This window comes from Dipodomys spectabilis, unplaced genomic scaffold (genome assembly GCF_019054845.1).
Source record: "Dipodomys spectabilis isolate Male_0828 unplaced genomic scaffold, ASM1905484v1 ptg000079l, whole genome shotgun sequence".
Taxonomy (NCBI): domain Eukaryota; kingdom Metazoa; phylum Chordata; class Mammalia; order Rodentia; family Heteromyidae; genus Dipodomys; species Dipodomys spectabilis.
Genome location: NW_024870756.1, coordinates 679503 through 692202, shown reverse-complemented (window position 1 = coordinate 692202; position 12700 = coordinate 679503). Strand labels below are relative to the sequence as shown.

Genomic DNA, 12700 nt, shown 5'->3' with positions numbered 1-12700 from the left:
CCAGTCAGGATGAGGGTGAGGACACTGATGAGGAAGGAAATGTCCATAACTACTTTCACATTGTCCATAGCTACTTTCACCTACTATGCTAGTTAACTGGAGCAAGACCCTACCTCAAAAATAACAAATGCTGGAGGTGTGGCTCAAGTGGTAGTGTAACTGCCTAGCAAATGCAACTCAGTTCAATCCCAAGTACCACAATAATAATAATAGTAGTAGTAGTAGTAGTAGTAGTAATAAATCACTTCCTTATTATTTGCTAGTATTTCTGGTATTCTAGAATTGTGGTTACTTTTGTTTTATCCATGTAGCAGAAATTCTATATAATATTCTGCTGCTACACATCTTGAATTTAGTAATGTCACTTTGGTAGTTTGAATCTATCATAGTGGGAATATTTTATACCACAGAAATTGCCAAAGACTGCACACAAATCATAACTCATCCACCAGAGAATTCTGTTATAAGTTGTAAAACATTTAGCAGCACACACCACTGACAGAAAACTACCTATGAGATTAAATTCTTGCAATTAGAAATGGGAGGCAAAGGGTTTGTTATGTTTAAAAGACATAATGTTCACCAGAAAAGTTGTATTTTCATTTCCTCAAGTGATGCATGGGAATTCCTGTTCCTGGCCCCCATTCACTAAAATGTCTAAGGGCGCTATCCAAATTCGATAAGGAAACACTGGTATCTCATTAGCTTATACTGTATGTCATTAATTATTAATGAGACTGAATACATATAATTTTCTACTCATACCATTTCCTATTTTTCTGCTGAACTGTTTGGATTTTTCTTATGGATTTGAAACACTTTAAATATTTTATGAGTATTTGTTTTCCAAAAATGAAGTACATACTTTTGCTGTCATCATTTGAAATTTCATTTTGCTTTGTCGATGTTTATAAAAATATGTTTCTATCTACCCAGAGATTATGAAGATAGTTACATTTTTTAAATATGTTTTTTACATTGCAGTGATTAATTTACCAGAATCACAAATGGTAGGGAAATAACATGGGAATGCATCGTTACTTTGCTCCAAAAATTTAGCTCATGCCTCTTTCTCTTCATTTCTAGATATTACCAATGTCTTGGAATTCTCAAAAAAGTGTTACATGATTTTATGATTAACATAGATCATTTTATCTTAATAAAGGAACCATGACTGTATGAAATTGATTTGGACAAGTACTTAATTTGTTTACAATAATATATCAACATCAGCTCAAATTCCCAAAAGCAAGTAATTAGTTAATTAAATTACTGGGCATCCATACAATAGATTATTTGTTGTTAATTCCATTGTAGAATAATATTCAATATTAAGGAGTAATATTTATGGTATGGTTATTTTTAAGTAAATGATATGGTTTTCTAAATGTTTTTTCTAAATATCTCTGGATAGGTGATGGTAGATTAAGGTGGCTATTTCTTGTTGATGAGACTCAATAATTTTTATTTTTATTTCTAGTTTTCTGCATTTTCTAAAATTCCTACAATGAACATGTATGGCTTTTGTAATCAAAATATAGGTATTAACATACCAAAAAATATGCTTATTCTTTCTAGAGATTATTATCATTTTATTCCTAAAATTTTCATTTTTAGTTTGTTTTTATCTGAAATGAATGGCAAGATTTTATCACATGCTTTTTGTTTTCAGCCACTCATTGAGGGGTCTGTGGTTTTTCTCACTTGACCTATTGATCTAATGTGTTACATTAATAGATTTGTTAAGAATAAATCATCCTTATCATCCTAGACAAAGCTTTACCTAATTACTCTGGGCTAATTTAATCCTAAGAAGGCCTTGACTTTGTTCCTCCTACACTGGGAAGAAGTAGGAACCTTCAAAAGATTATTTTAGCCTTTATGATTAGTTTGTTTTTCTTATGGTGGAGAAGGGGCTGTTTCCAGGTTTTCTTTGTTGTTAGTACGTTTGGTATCCTTTTAGAAGGACAGAGCACACAAAAAGCTACTTTAATCAGTACATGTAAAACAGTGGCTCCTTTCAAGAAGTCACAGAGTAAACATTTAGCTTCAAGAAAACACTTAATACAATTATTTCAAGTAGTCTGAACAATCTTGTTTTCCTAACATAAAATATGAGACACATAGAGGTAATCTACTTAACTCATAAAAGCTGTAGTAGGCTTAAAGTTAAACCTTATCATAATCAGTTTATAAATTCATATTTTAACTTAACAATACAAACATGCTGAGTACATTTTTTAAAAGTTTCTTATTTGGGTTTTTGAGACAAGGTCTTACTATGCAGCCTAGGCTGGCCTTCAAATGTTATTGCTTATCCTCTTACTCTCCACAGGTAAAAAGACCTCCTACACAGTCCTAACACACCCAGCCACAGCCTCAGCCTGAACTTACTCCTCTCTGATGAAGTCTGGGTCATTCAGAGAGGACAGGAAGTCTGGTTACCACACACAGTATATCAGAAAGTAAACTAGGTGTGTGTGGTAGAGTCTCTGAGGCCCTTCCAGGTCTCCAGTGTCAGATGTTCAATACACTCTCAAGCAAAGGGTGTGGTTTGCCCAAGTCGCGCTGATGTTACAGATCCTCAGGTCTCCCTTTAAAGAATTCTTCCAAAGTGGTTCATTCTGGCTCCACTCACATGCTCATCTACCCCCAATATCCACACGTCTTAGCCTCACCCTTCTTGAGTTTTATTCTGGCTCCAGAAGGTCCCAGAGTTTGTCCTTCCTGTAAGTACCTTCTGGTCAAGCCCACCCTCGCATAGACAAAAGCTCCACGTAAGTATGCAGTTGTCATAGTTGCCCTGAGACACCCAGCTTACACCTGGGATCCCAGGGTCATTGTTAACAGTGCCTCCTCCCACCTTACACACTGCAGTGACCATGAAGAATTTATGGAATAAGGAGGATACCCATGATCAAAGCCCATTCTCCCAGCCGCAGTCACCCCTGAGCCTCATCCACCCCGTCAGGAAAGCCTGCTCATTCTATATTCAAAGTACATTCCCAGCCTGACCGTTTGCCTGCAGGCCATAGTTCTCACTGAGATTCTTGACATCATCATAACCACTTACCTCAATGGTTTCATGCCTCCTGATTCAGGCCCCCTACTTTTTTAAATAGAACACAGTAACAAGAATCACCCTTTTTCAACATTAGCTAAAAAACATGACCTCTCTACTCCGGCTATCCTTCCTGAGGTATTATCTAGTTAAGTCCTCCCCAGAGTCTACAGCACCCCAACCTGGGCTCCTGCCCTCATTCTCTAACCTCCTCCTCTCTGGTTTTCAGTCCTTACCATTCTCACCATGCTCTCGTCAAGCTATCTGCCTGAGAACCAACATCTCCCCCTTGGCCTTTGGGCAGATGGTCTCCAGGTTTGGAATGTCCTTGGCCCAGAGATACATCTGGCTAACTCCCTTTCCTCGTCAGTCCTGGCTCAAATGTCACCCTCTTCACATGGGCACTCTAACCACTTCACTAAAAATTACAAAACCTCACCAGATGCTGGTGGTTTATGCCCATAATCCTAGCTATTTAGGATACTGAAATCTGTGGATTGTGGTTCAAAGCCAGCCAAGGCAAAAAGTCCATGAGATTCTTATCTCTGATTAGTGACCAAAAAGCCAGAAGTAGAGATGTGGGTCAAGTGATAGAGCACCACTTGAAAGAGCACTACAAGCAAAAGCTCGAGACCCAGAATTCGAACCCAGTGAAGGCATTACTTGATTAATTAATTAATTAATTGAAAATGGAGAAACCTCTCTCTTCCTTTGCCACTTTATTTTTACTTCATAGAACTAATCTTACCCTAATAAACTACAAACTTTTCTTATGGTATGCTTATTTTCTTTCTCCTCATATTCTCAATTCCTATCAGAGAGATTTTTGCCTATTTTACTCACTAATATTTATTTCAAATTCCTAGAGCAGTGTCTGGTATGAATATTTATGCATAATGAATAGCACACACATAATATATAGTATTATTTACATATATATATATATATATATATATATAGAACAGCCCCCAAATCAAGTACCCAATACACTTTCTCCTACTAATGACAACACCACATTATAAGCCTTGACTTAGTGATTTTTTTACGAATGTCCACTGTATTTGTCTGACCTCTATGTCATCTTTACAGTTCAGAAATGGAAAAAGTAGTGAAGAAGCAAAAGCGACCGCCCCAGAAATGGATGTGCCTAGCTCTACAGAGAAGGTCTGGAGAGCCTAATTGGGCCCAGCCTTGAGCCAAACCTAGCGATGGAGAGTCTATCAATAAAGAATACCCAACTGGTACCTGTGGCTTCACTTCCTCTTCGTCTTTGTAGTAGTAGAGTTGCTGGGCCTTGAGCACAAAGTACCTGTGCTGCCAGTTTTTCACGATGGATCTCTGCTTCTTCAACCAGCCCATCTTGATGGGTCTCTCCAGCGGGTTGGGGGTGGATGATGGATGAAAGGCCGCCATATGTTCACCGGTCATCACGCTTCTTGATCGAGCTACAGAGAGAGACAGATAGGGAGACAGACTGAAGGACATGAAGCAGTAAGCAAAGAGTGAGTGAGGAGATAAAAGAGGAAGCTGGGTAGGGTCATAGCCAGGTTTAGTTTAAGAGTCCAGATCTGAATCAAGGACAATCACCCCCACCCCCAACACACACAGGCCCTGGAAGGAAACCAAGCTGGGGTCCAGCTCCTGACCAGGGCTGGACCCAGACCCACGCACTTGTCGTCCAGCTGCTGCTGCTGCCTGCCCCCACATTCTGCAAAGACAAAGATTGGCTGCAGCCTGCCGAAGAGGAAGTGGCCACAGCATCTGACAAAAGGTGCTTCCTTTTCCTGCGTGGGAGTTGGTATCTGACAAGAGAGAGAAGAAAATAATGGCCTGGCTCTGAGGGGTCAGGGTGAGGGCCACGCAGCTGCAGAGGCCGCCGGAAGCTGCCCGAGCATTCTTCCACAGCCGCCCATTCCAAGCAGGAGCCAGCCTTGGGACCTCACTGTCAGCCAGCCCCAGGAAACTCTCCAGCTTCTGTTCCGGTGGCCAATGGGCAGGGAGTTTGCGTGTCTTGAATTTTCTTGCTACGAATCATTGAGTGACCTTCTGTCCCCTGCCCACTGAGAACTTCATGCTGGACCAATAACCTTGTCTGGTGCCCTCCTAGGACCTTTCCCCTCAGATTGTCACTACTAACAGAACTCAGAAGCAGCACTGGAAGCCAGAACCCCTCTCTACACTGTGGTAAAAGCAACTCTTGTCCTCCAACAGGAGCTCTGCTTGTCATCCATTTGGGTCCCAATCTGTGCCTCTATGTCTTGTCTCTGTGGTGATTCGCACTCAGAGCGATGCTCTCCTTCTCTTACTTCCACAGCTACCATCCACCACGCTGGACCTCATTCAGTGCTTCCTTCTGACTTCTTTTCTAGCCAGTTGAACATTGATCCTGAAATCACTTGAGAGTCCCTTGGTTCCTTGACCTGGTGCTGATGCTCCTCACTTGAAAAATCCAGGGTCAGCATTCTTCTCTCAGGAAGGGAGGAAGTCCCCTTTTTATAATCATTCTACCCAGCCTCTGAAAATCCCTGGGACATTCATGACATAGATGAAGGAAGCTATCAACTACCCCAGTTCATTTTACCCAATTCGAGATCAGTTCTTCCTTGTTTTTTTATGCTGCTACTGTTGTTGTTGTTGTTGTTTTAATTTTCTTACTTGGTTTTTGACCTTGGGCAAATTATGCAATTTCTCCTAAGTTCAATCAATTTCTCCACTTGTTACATTAGCTTATAATATTAATTCATTATTATGTGGAAATCATTGTGGAGATCAAACTAAATTCACAAACCACTCAGCAGTCTGTATCTTACGCTTGTCAACAGGTGATTTCATTTCTTGCTATCAAGAGGGTCTTTGGAGGTGATTTCATTTCTTGCTATCAAGAGGGTCTTTGGAATCTTCCTCCATTTCTCTATTACTTCAGAATGTCACTCCATAGGCAAACTTGCTTTCTTCCCTCATTCCTTTTTTTGTTTAAATTTTATTATAAAGTGATGTACAGAAAGGTTAAAGTTACATAAGTCAGGTAACAAATATATTTTTTTGAACAGTATCACCCCATCCCTCATTTTCTCCCAGTTTTCCCCCTCCTGACCATCTCACTCCCAAACTGTATAGGCCATTTCCAATATAGTGTCTAGTGAGTATCACTGCTGAATTGATCTACCCTCTGTCCTAATGTTTCTGTGCTTCCCTTCCCCAAATCAGATAAACTTATATGTGTGACAAAGGGTACAAAAATCAAAAACAGTGACAAAAGGGAATAAACCGAAGGGGGATAAAATAATAACTGCAAATAGTACAATGTACTTATTTCTGTCTTTTTATCTCCCTCAGGCCTATGTTCACACTTTTATTCCCATTCGTGTCTTACGTTTAAATGTTGTACATGTATATGGAATGATAATCTTTCTTCCACTGATTCCAGTTGGGTCCAGAGTTTTCATCCTAGGTAATAACCCTCCCTTGAGTACCAATGCTGTCTGTAAAGAACTTGGTAATCTATCTTTAAAGGGCTCCTTGGACCCTCACAAGGTAACTGTGTTCCTTCCGTATACTCTTATTCCTGGCTTCCAGTTTGCAGTCCTCAATTCTCACCAGGGAACTAGATAGGTTGCCAAATATCACCCTCTCATTGGATGACTATCACCACAAGAGTTCATTTATTTGATTATAGTGAAAAATGGTTGCATATTTTGATGACAACTTTACAACATGCAGATAGGAAGGGTTCACTTGGTATCTGTGTGCCCTGGAACCTCAATAAGAATTTTATTTTAGATATTGCTCCTGGGCTATCTGCTGTTTTCAAGGATGCTCGGTGGAGTTGATTCCTTACTCAAAGACTGTACAAGCGACCCAAAAGAACAACAGAAGGGTTTGGTCAGGAAGAGAATAAGTAGAAGGAAATTTGAAGGACTGGATACAGCTCTAGATCTCTCCAGGTCAGAAAAAATATCCTGAAAAGATTTTTACACATACTAGAAAGAGGTTAGTTACACACAGTTAAAAAAGAAATGTACTTATTACCTGACCTATCTAAATGTAATCCCTCTGCACATCACCTTTACAACAAAAATAAATTTAAAAAAGGAAAGGTGTGTTTCACATGTGAGACTTTTAGAAAACAGAGAAGCAGTCAACATTTTACTATCTTTTTACTTTCTGTTCCATATGAAGCACAGCTCCATTCTTGACCATCAACATTGCTCACTGGCCAGGGCTAATGATAAGAAAGATGATGGGCCTTGGTGTTCACTCACTTTCATCTCCAAGTCTCTTTGCTTTGAGCACCCTCTCTTCTCTGTGTGTGAACCTTATTCCCCTTGAACTAAATGAAAAGATCTGTTACTGTTCATGGAAATGTTTCTCATGCTGAAATAATAAGGCTAAGCCAATGCTTGACTGCATAGTGCAAGCTCTTAGCCTTTCTGGAAGGTCAAAACCAGGTTTGGGCTGCAGAGGAAGCTGCAGGTGAACAAGCAGACCGAAGTGAGAATACAATTGCTTAACATTTGCAGAACATTTTTGGAGCAAGTGAGACATGTGGACCTTGATGGAACCAGAAATCTATCCATAAAGACAATGTAGAGAAAGAAAGAATAAGCCCCTAGCCAGCTGTACCATGCACCATAAGTGGCGGTGTAAAGTCAAAGGGATTAAAATAAACTAAATTAAAACTCATTTCTTAAGTCACTAGCCATATTGCAAGTGCTTTAGAGCCCTGAGTAATGCATGGCTACAGTATCAGACATCAGAGAAAGAGAATATTTTTCCATCATCATAGATTCTGTTGGACAGGTTAGCCCTTCCTGGAATGTGAGTGCTATCATTACAAAGCATGGGCTGAAATGAACCACAAAGGATACTAACTGTTTCACCAAATCAGGAAGCCAGACTTCAGGGCCCAGATTTTGGTGGAAGATGGAGATTTCAGCCTTGATCTTAGAGGTAACAGGGAGCCATTTCATGTTGCAGAGCAAGAGAGGACCATAATAAAACACAGACAAATTACTCAATTGGACTGTGCATAGTGCCAATTTTAGACTACAGATGAGGGAGTGAACCAGAAGGGAAAGAAGAAGATTGAAGAATTGCTAACATGTTACTAGGATGTGGTTTCTGCTGTGGAAGTTAGCTGCTTTTTTTTTTTGCTCCACAGAACAAGAGACCATTAAAGAAGGAAGTGTGAACAGAGAAGTCAGCTAGGAAACATGATCACTTCCTTTCTTTGTCTTCCTGTCTTCTGATGACACCCCTCCCCACCCCACATACAGTCTGAAAATAACCAATCACAAAATCTCCGAGGGTCTCCTTGGGAGTTTTGCTCCCATCTGGGTCTCAACTGTCTACTCTAGGTTCTGTTTTTCATGGCTCTGAATAGGTGGGAGAGTTGTCAGGAGCATTCACAGATGAAGGAGAGTCTAGATGTTTTCTAAATACTCTATACACTAATTTGGGAACCACATTTCAGTGAATATGCAAAAGGGAAAGAGTTTACACGGCTTCACCCCCGACTTCTCTCCTGAGTTTCAGACCCATCTGTCCAGCTGTTTGCAGTTAGATTGTCCAGCTGACCAGGTAGACAGCTGAGCTTACAGTCATCTGTCTTCTCATCTACTATTCCCGTATTTGACACTAACAACTGTACTCTACAGAGAATGCTATGAGTGGCATCCACTAACCAACCAAACCAGTTAGTTGCCCAGACGACATTGCTTAGAGTGTGATCCTGCTAATGCACAAGTTCTTCCTCTTCTCCTGCCTAAAAGCCACTAGTGACCACCAGCACCTCCCTCCTTTAAGATGAAGGGCAGACTCCCTACTGTGGAGTCTCGAGTCCTTGTTCCAAATTTTCCCATCCTGCATTTAACTGCTGATAAAATGCTTTTGCTAGAATGGCCTCCTCACCCATCCCAACCTATACACAAGTCTATATCTTTACCAATTCTTATCTATTCTTTGAGGTGAACTTCTAGTTACATCTATGAAAAGCCTGCACAGAAAAGCAAGACTTGATTGCCCTCTGGTTCTGTCCTCTATTCCCTGGATATCTATGTGCATCACAGTATGAATCACTGGGTAGGTACTCTTCTTACCCTGTCTTTCTTTCCCACTTGCAGATTCAGTATACAAAGCTGATGCCTTCATGTTTGTAATTTGCTCATCCTTTTATCCTGGCACCTCACATAGCACCCAGTGAGGAGCAGACAGGATAAAGTCATGGAACCACACAGGATTCCATATCCTGGAACGGCAGGATGAATCATCCCTCAGGATTATAGGTTATTTCATAAAACTTAATCTATACTAGCCAACAAGTGGATATATCCCAGTGAGTGCCTGCTTTTTAAAACATAGGAATTAAATAGGAGCAGTTAGTATTAATATGATCTTTATATGAAGTAGCTTTTATATTAAATGAGAAGAAGGAAGGAAAAGATTCAGAGATGACAGGAAAGAGAAAGATGAAAAAAGGTTGACAATGAACCATTTGTCAGGTGCAAATCAGACAGTCTGGTCTAGGTAAGTCTGATGGAGAAGGAAAGATCTTGAGAGGCAGCCCTGTGGCAGATGGACAGGCCTTAGACACTGGCTAAACTAAGAGGAGAAAGAAGCGAAGACCTCTGGTTCAGTTTTGCATGGCCTCGATAAGTGAGCCCCTCATTGCCTGAGCACCTGGCAGGAATCGTATCAAGTTCTGGGGGTGTGAGATCAGCCAGACCCAGCTCTGTGCCCAAGAGCTCACAGACCTGAAGAGCAATTACAACAAACACTGACAATTTTTCCTGTTTGTAGGGCAGTTTGTAGGTATGTTCTCTTGTTCTTGTTCAAGCAGAGTGGCCAGTACAAGATAAAATCCTAACCTCATACAAATAAACATAATATTAATTTATTGTACCAACCATGTTCAAGCACCTTATATCTAGCCTTGTTTATGTTCACAAATACTCTTTCTGGAAATAATTAATATTAATTAATGTAATAATTAATATTACATCTCTTTTTTTTGAAGCAAGGTACTTAAAGCCCAGAGAGGTGAAATGATTTGCTCTACCTATCTGGCTAGAAACTTGATTTCACAGTCCAATATCCATCCTTAGGCCACACAGCCCAAGTATTCTAGCATGGATGCTAGTGGTGTAGATAGGTGTCCATACTGTGAATCAGCATGGTTTGAGAGTAAGAGCAGAGTGGACAGATATGGCACCACCCTTCTTCTAGGCCGGGAACACACCCACAATCCCTAACCTACTACATGGAGCCCCTGGTCTTCATCTGTTTTCCCCTCCTGTAAAGAGCCCTTGGGCTGAGCAATTTATACAGAACAGAGATTCATTAAGCTTAGTGTTCTAAAGGTAGAAAAGTTCAGGAGCATGGCGCCAGTATCCAGAAGGAACTTTGTGTCGCTTCACACCACGGTGAGAAGGTGAGTGGTCCAGAGGAAGGAGCAACAGAGCAAGAGGGAGCCTAACTCACTTTTTATAATAGCCCACACTCATGAAAACTATCCCATTCCCTAGATAAGGAAATAATTCCATGCACAAGGAGACCCCATGTCTCCTTATTAGGCCCCACCTTTCCCACCCCTAACACTGTTGCACTACAATTTAATTTCCAACAGGTCCACTGCAGGGACACATTCTGACTATAGAACCCTTGCCTCAGCCTCACCCAGCATGCCTCAGTATTGTGCATAAACAACTCCTGTTTTTATTTCCGCCCTAAGTGTCCTCTGCAATGCTCAGCAAACCTAGAAAAAACAGTGACCGAGAAATGGTACTGAAACCTCAAGCCCTCACCAAGGCTGTGCTGAACCAACAGAAAAAGTGAGGTAATCCTGCTATACATCTTACCAGCTCTCTGCCCATGCTCTTAGGAAGAAACATAACGATGCTAATCAAACCCAGTGCGGCCAAGATGTAGGCAGTGGAGGACTGAGCTAATTCAGTGCAAGTCCAGCACTTGGGCCCAGGGCTCAGGCCCATGCAGCAGCCCCTAGGGCAGAGAAGGGAGCCATCTGCTTAGCAGAGCTGAAAGGGTTGCTGGAAATGTATAAGAAACATATATACACCATTTCTCCACTCTATCTCCACACTCCCTAGTGCACACATGCACTTGTGTCTGAACACATCCTCATACCCGTGCAGACGCTCCCGAGGTCAGACAGGAAGTCCCTCAATTTCAACCAAGAAGAAAATTAGAGCTGTTGATTTTAGAACCTCCAGGATTGCTTTCTTTAATACCTTGTGTCTCTCTAAAGCAAATTTCCTCTCATTTAAAAACTCTCAGTACTGGGAGGTGAAAGTAAAGGGACTTTGAAAAATCTTCCTAATTTATAACCTGTCATTTGGGCTTCAGAATAAATTTGTGTGATTACTTTCGTGGATTTTTTCTGCAGTTCTACATTTCATTTTTAACTTTGGCAGGAACAAAACATCACCTCTTAAAGAAGCAAACAAGCTGGGACTCTTGGACGTGCTCTGAAATAAAACCCCATACACCTTCCCTGAATAGTCATCCTTGAAACAAATCTAGGTAACTTAACTCATAGATAGATCTCCAAGCTGATCCCAGAATGCCTATCCCAGTACCCAGGAATGAAGCAGGTTTACTTGTCCCACGTTCTATAGCTTTAACCAATGTCCTTGCTTACTTGCCAAGCGAAGAAAGCAAAGTCCATTTTGCAAGGAATGTAGCACGGATGACTATGTCTAAATTAAGAAGTGTGCTGTCTTGGTATGAAGGGTGGTGATACAAATGGGGAGGGAGAGAAAGGAGTGAAAGGAGAGGAGGGAGAGAGAGGATTCTCCTCTGGGTGTTGGTGTCTGGTGTTTCTTAGGAATGTAGAGGGCTACTTCTGGGTCTCCCTGGGTTTCGGTTACAACACCTCCCCCAGCTCTCTCCGCCTATCTCTGCATAACAGGAAGCCAAGTGTAATAACAAGAAGCTTGCAGAATTGTGTGTGTTTCCTACTGAATATTGCCTCTTCCTCAGCGCACAACCAAATGGAGATTTGGCAATCGGGTGGTTAATTCAGCCTGCATTTACAGTGTGGCTGGATAACTGTCTATGTGGAAGCTAACTGCTTCCCTGGGCATGAATGGAAGGAAATAGAACTGTGGCCTAGTAAGTGCCATCACTATGTGTTCAATAAGTCATGTGCTAAATTAAGAGCAGTAAGAGAGATTCTGGCCCCTCCATTGTCAAAGTTACTCACATACTGTAGGTAAGCATGGGGGGTAGGGAGATTTACTAAATCAGCCATTAGCATTCATAATGGGGTGCTCATAATATTGGTTTTTGTTTTTGTTTTTTTTGTTGGTTATGGGGCCTGGGCAATGTTTCTGAGCTCAAGGCCAGCACTCTACCACTTTGAGCCACAGTCCACTTCCAGTTTTCAAGTGGTTAATTGGAGATCAGAATCTCACAGACTTTTCTGCCTGGACTGGCTTTGAACGATGATCCTCAGATCTCAGCCTCCTGAACCACCAGCACCTGGTATAGTTATATTTTATAAGCATGAACGAGGGCCCTGTATTTCAGAGTAAGAAACCCGCCTGGGTAATACCACCTCAGAACTGGCAACTACAATCAATGTCCAGTCTAAGATGAGTCTCTCCAATCAAGTCCTGGGGC

General features: G+C 41.3%; 1 protein-coding gene across 5 annotated transcripts in view; it reads right to left on the bottom strand.

Moving 5' to 3' along the window:
- Positions 1 to 12700, bottom strand: part of Arhgap25 (Rho GTPase activating protein 25) — a 95372-nt gene that overhangs the window by 46105 nt on the left and 36567 nt on the right. For 4 of the 5 annotated variants that reach the window (XR_006147883.1, XR_006147884.1, XM_042683072.1 and 1 more), the window contains exon 2: positions 4307 to 4506. Coding sequence is in view for 3 of the 5 variants with exons in the window: in XM_042683072.1 (XP_042539006.1) it covers positions 4307 to 4506 (200 nt within the window). In the remaining 2 variants the exon portion in view is untranslated. Of the gene's footprint in view, positions 1 to 4306; positions 4507 to 4732; positions 4995 to 12700 lie in introns of those variants that run through there. The other variant, XM_042683075.1, reaches the window with a different exon arrangement.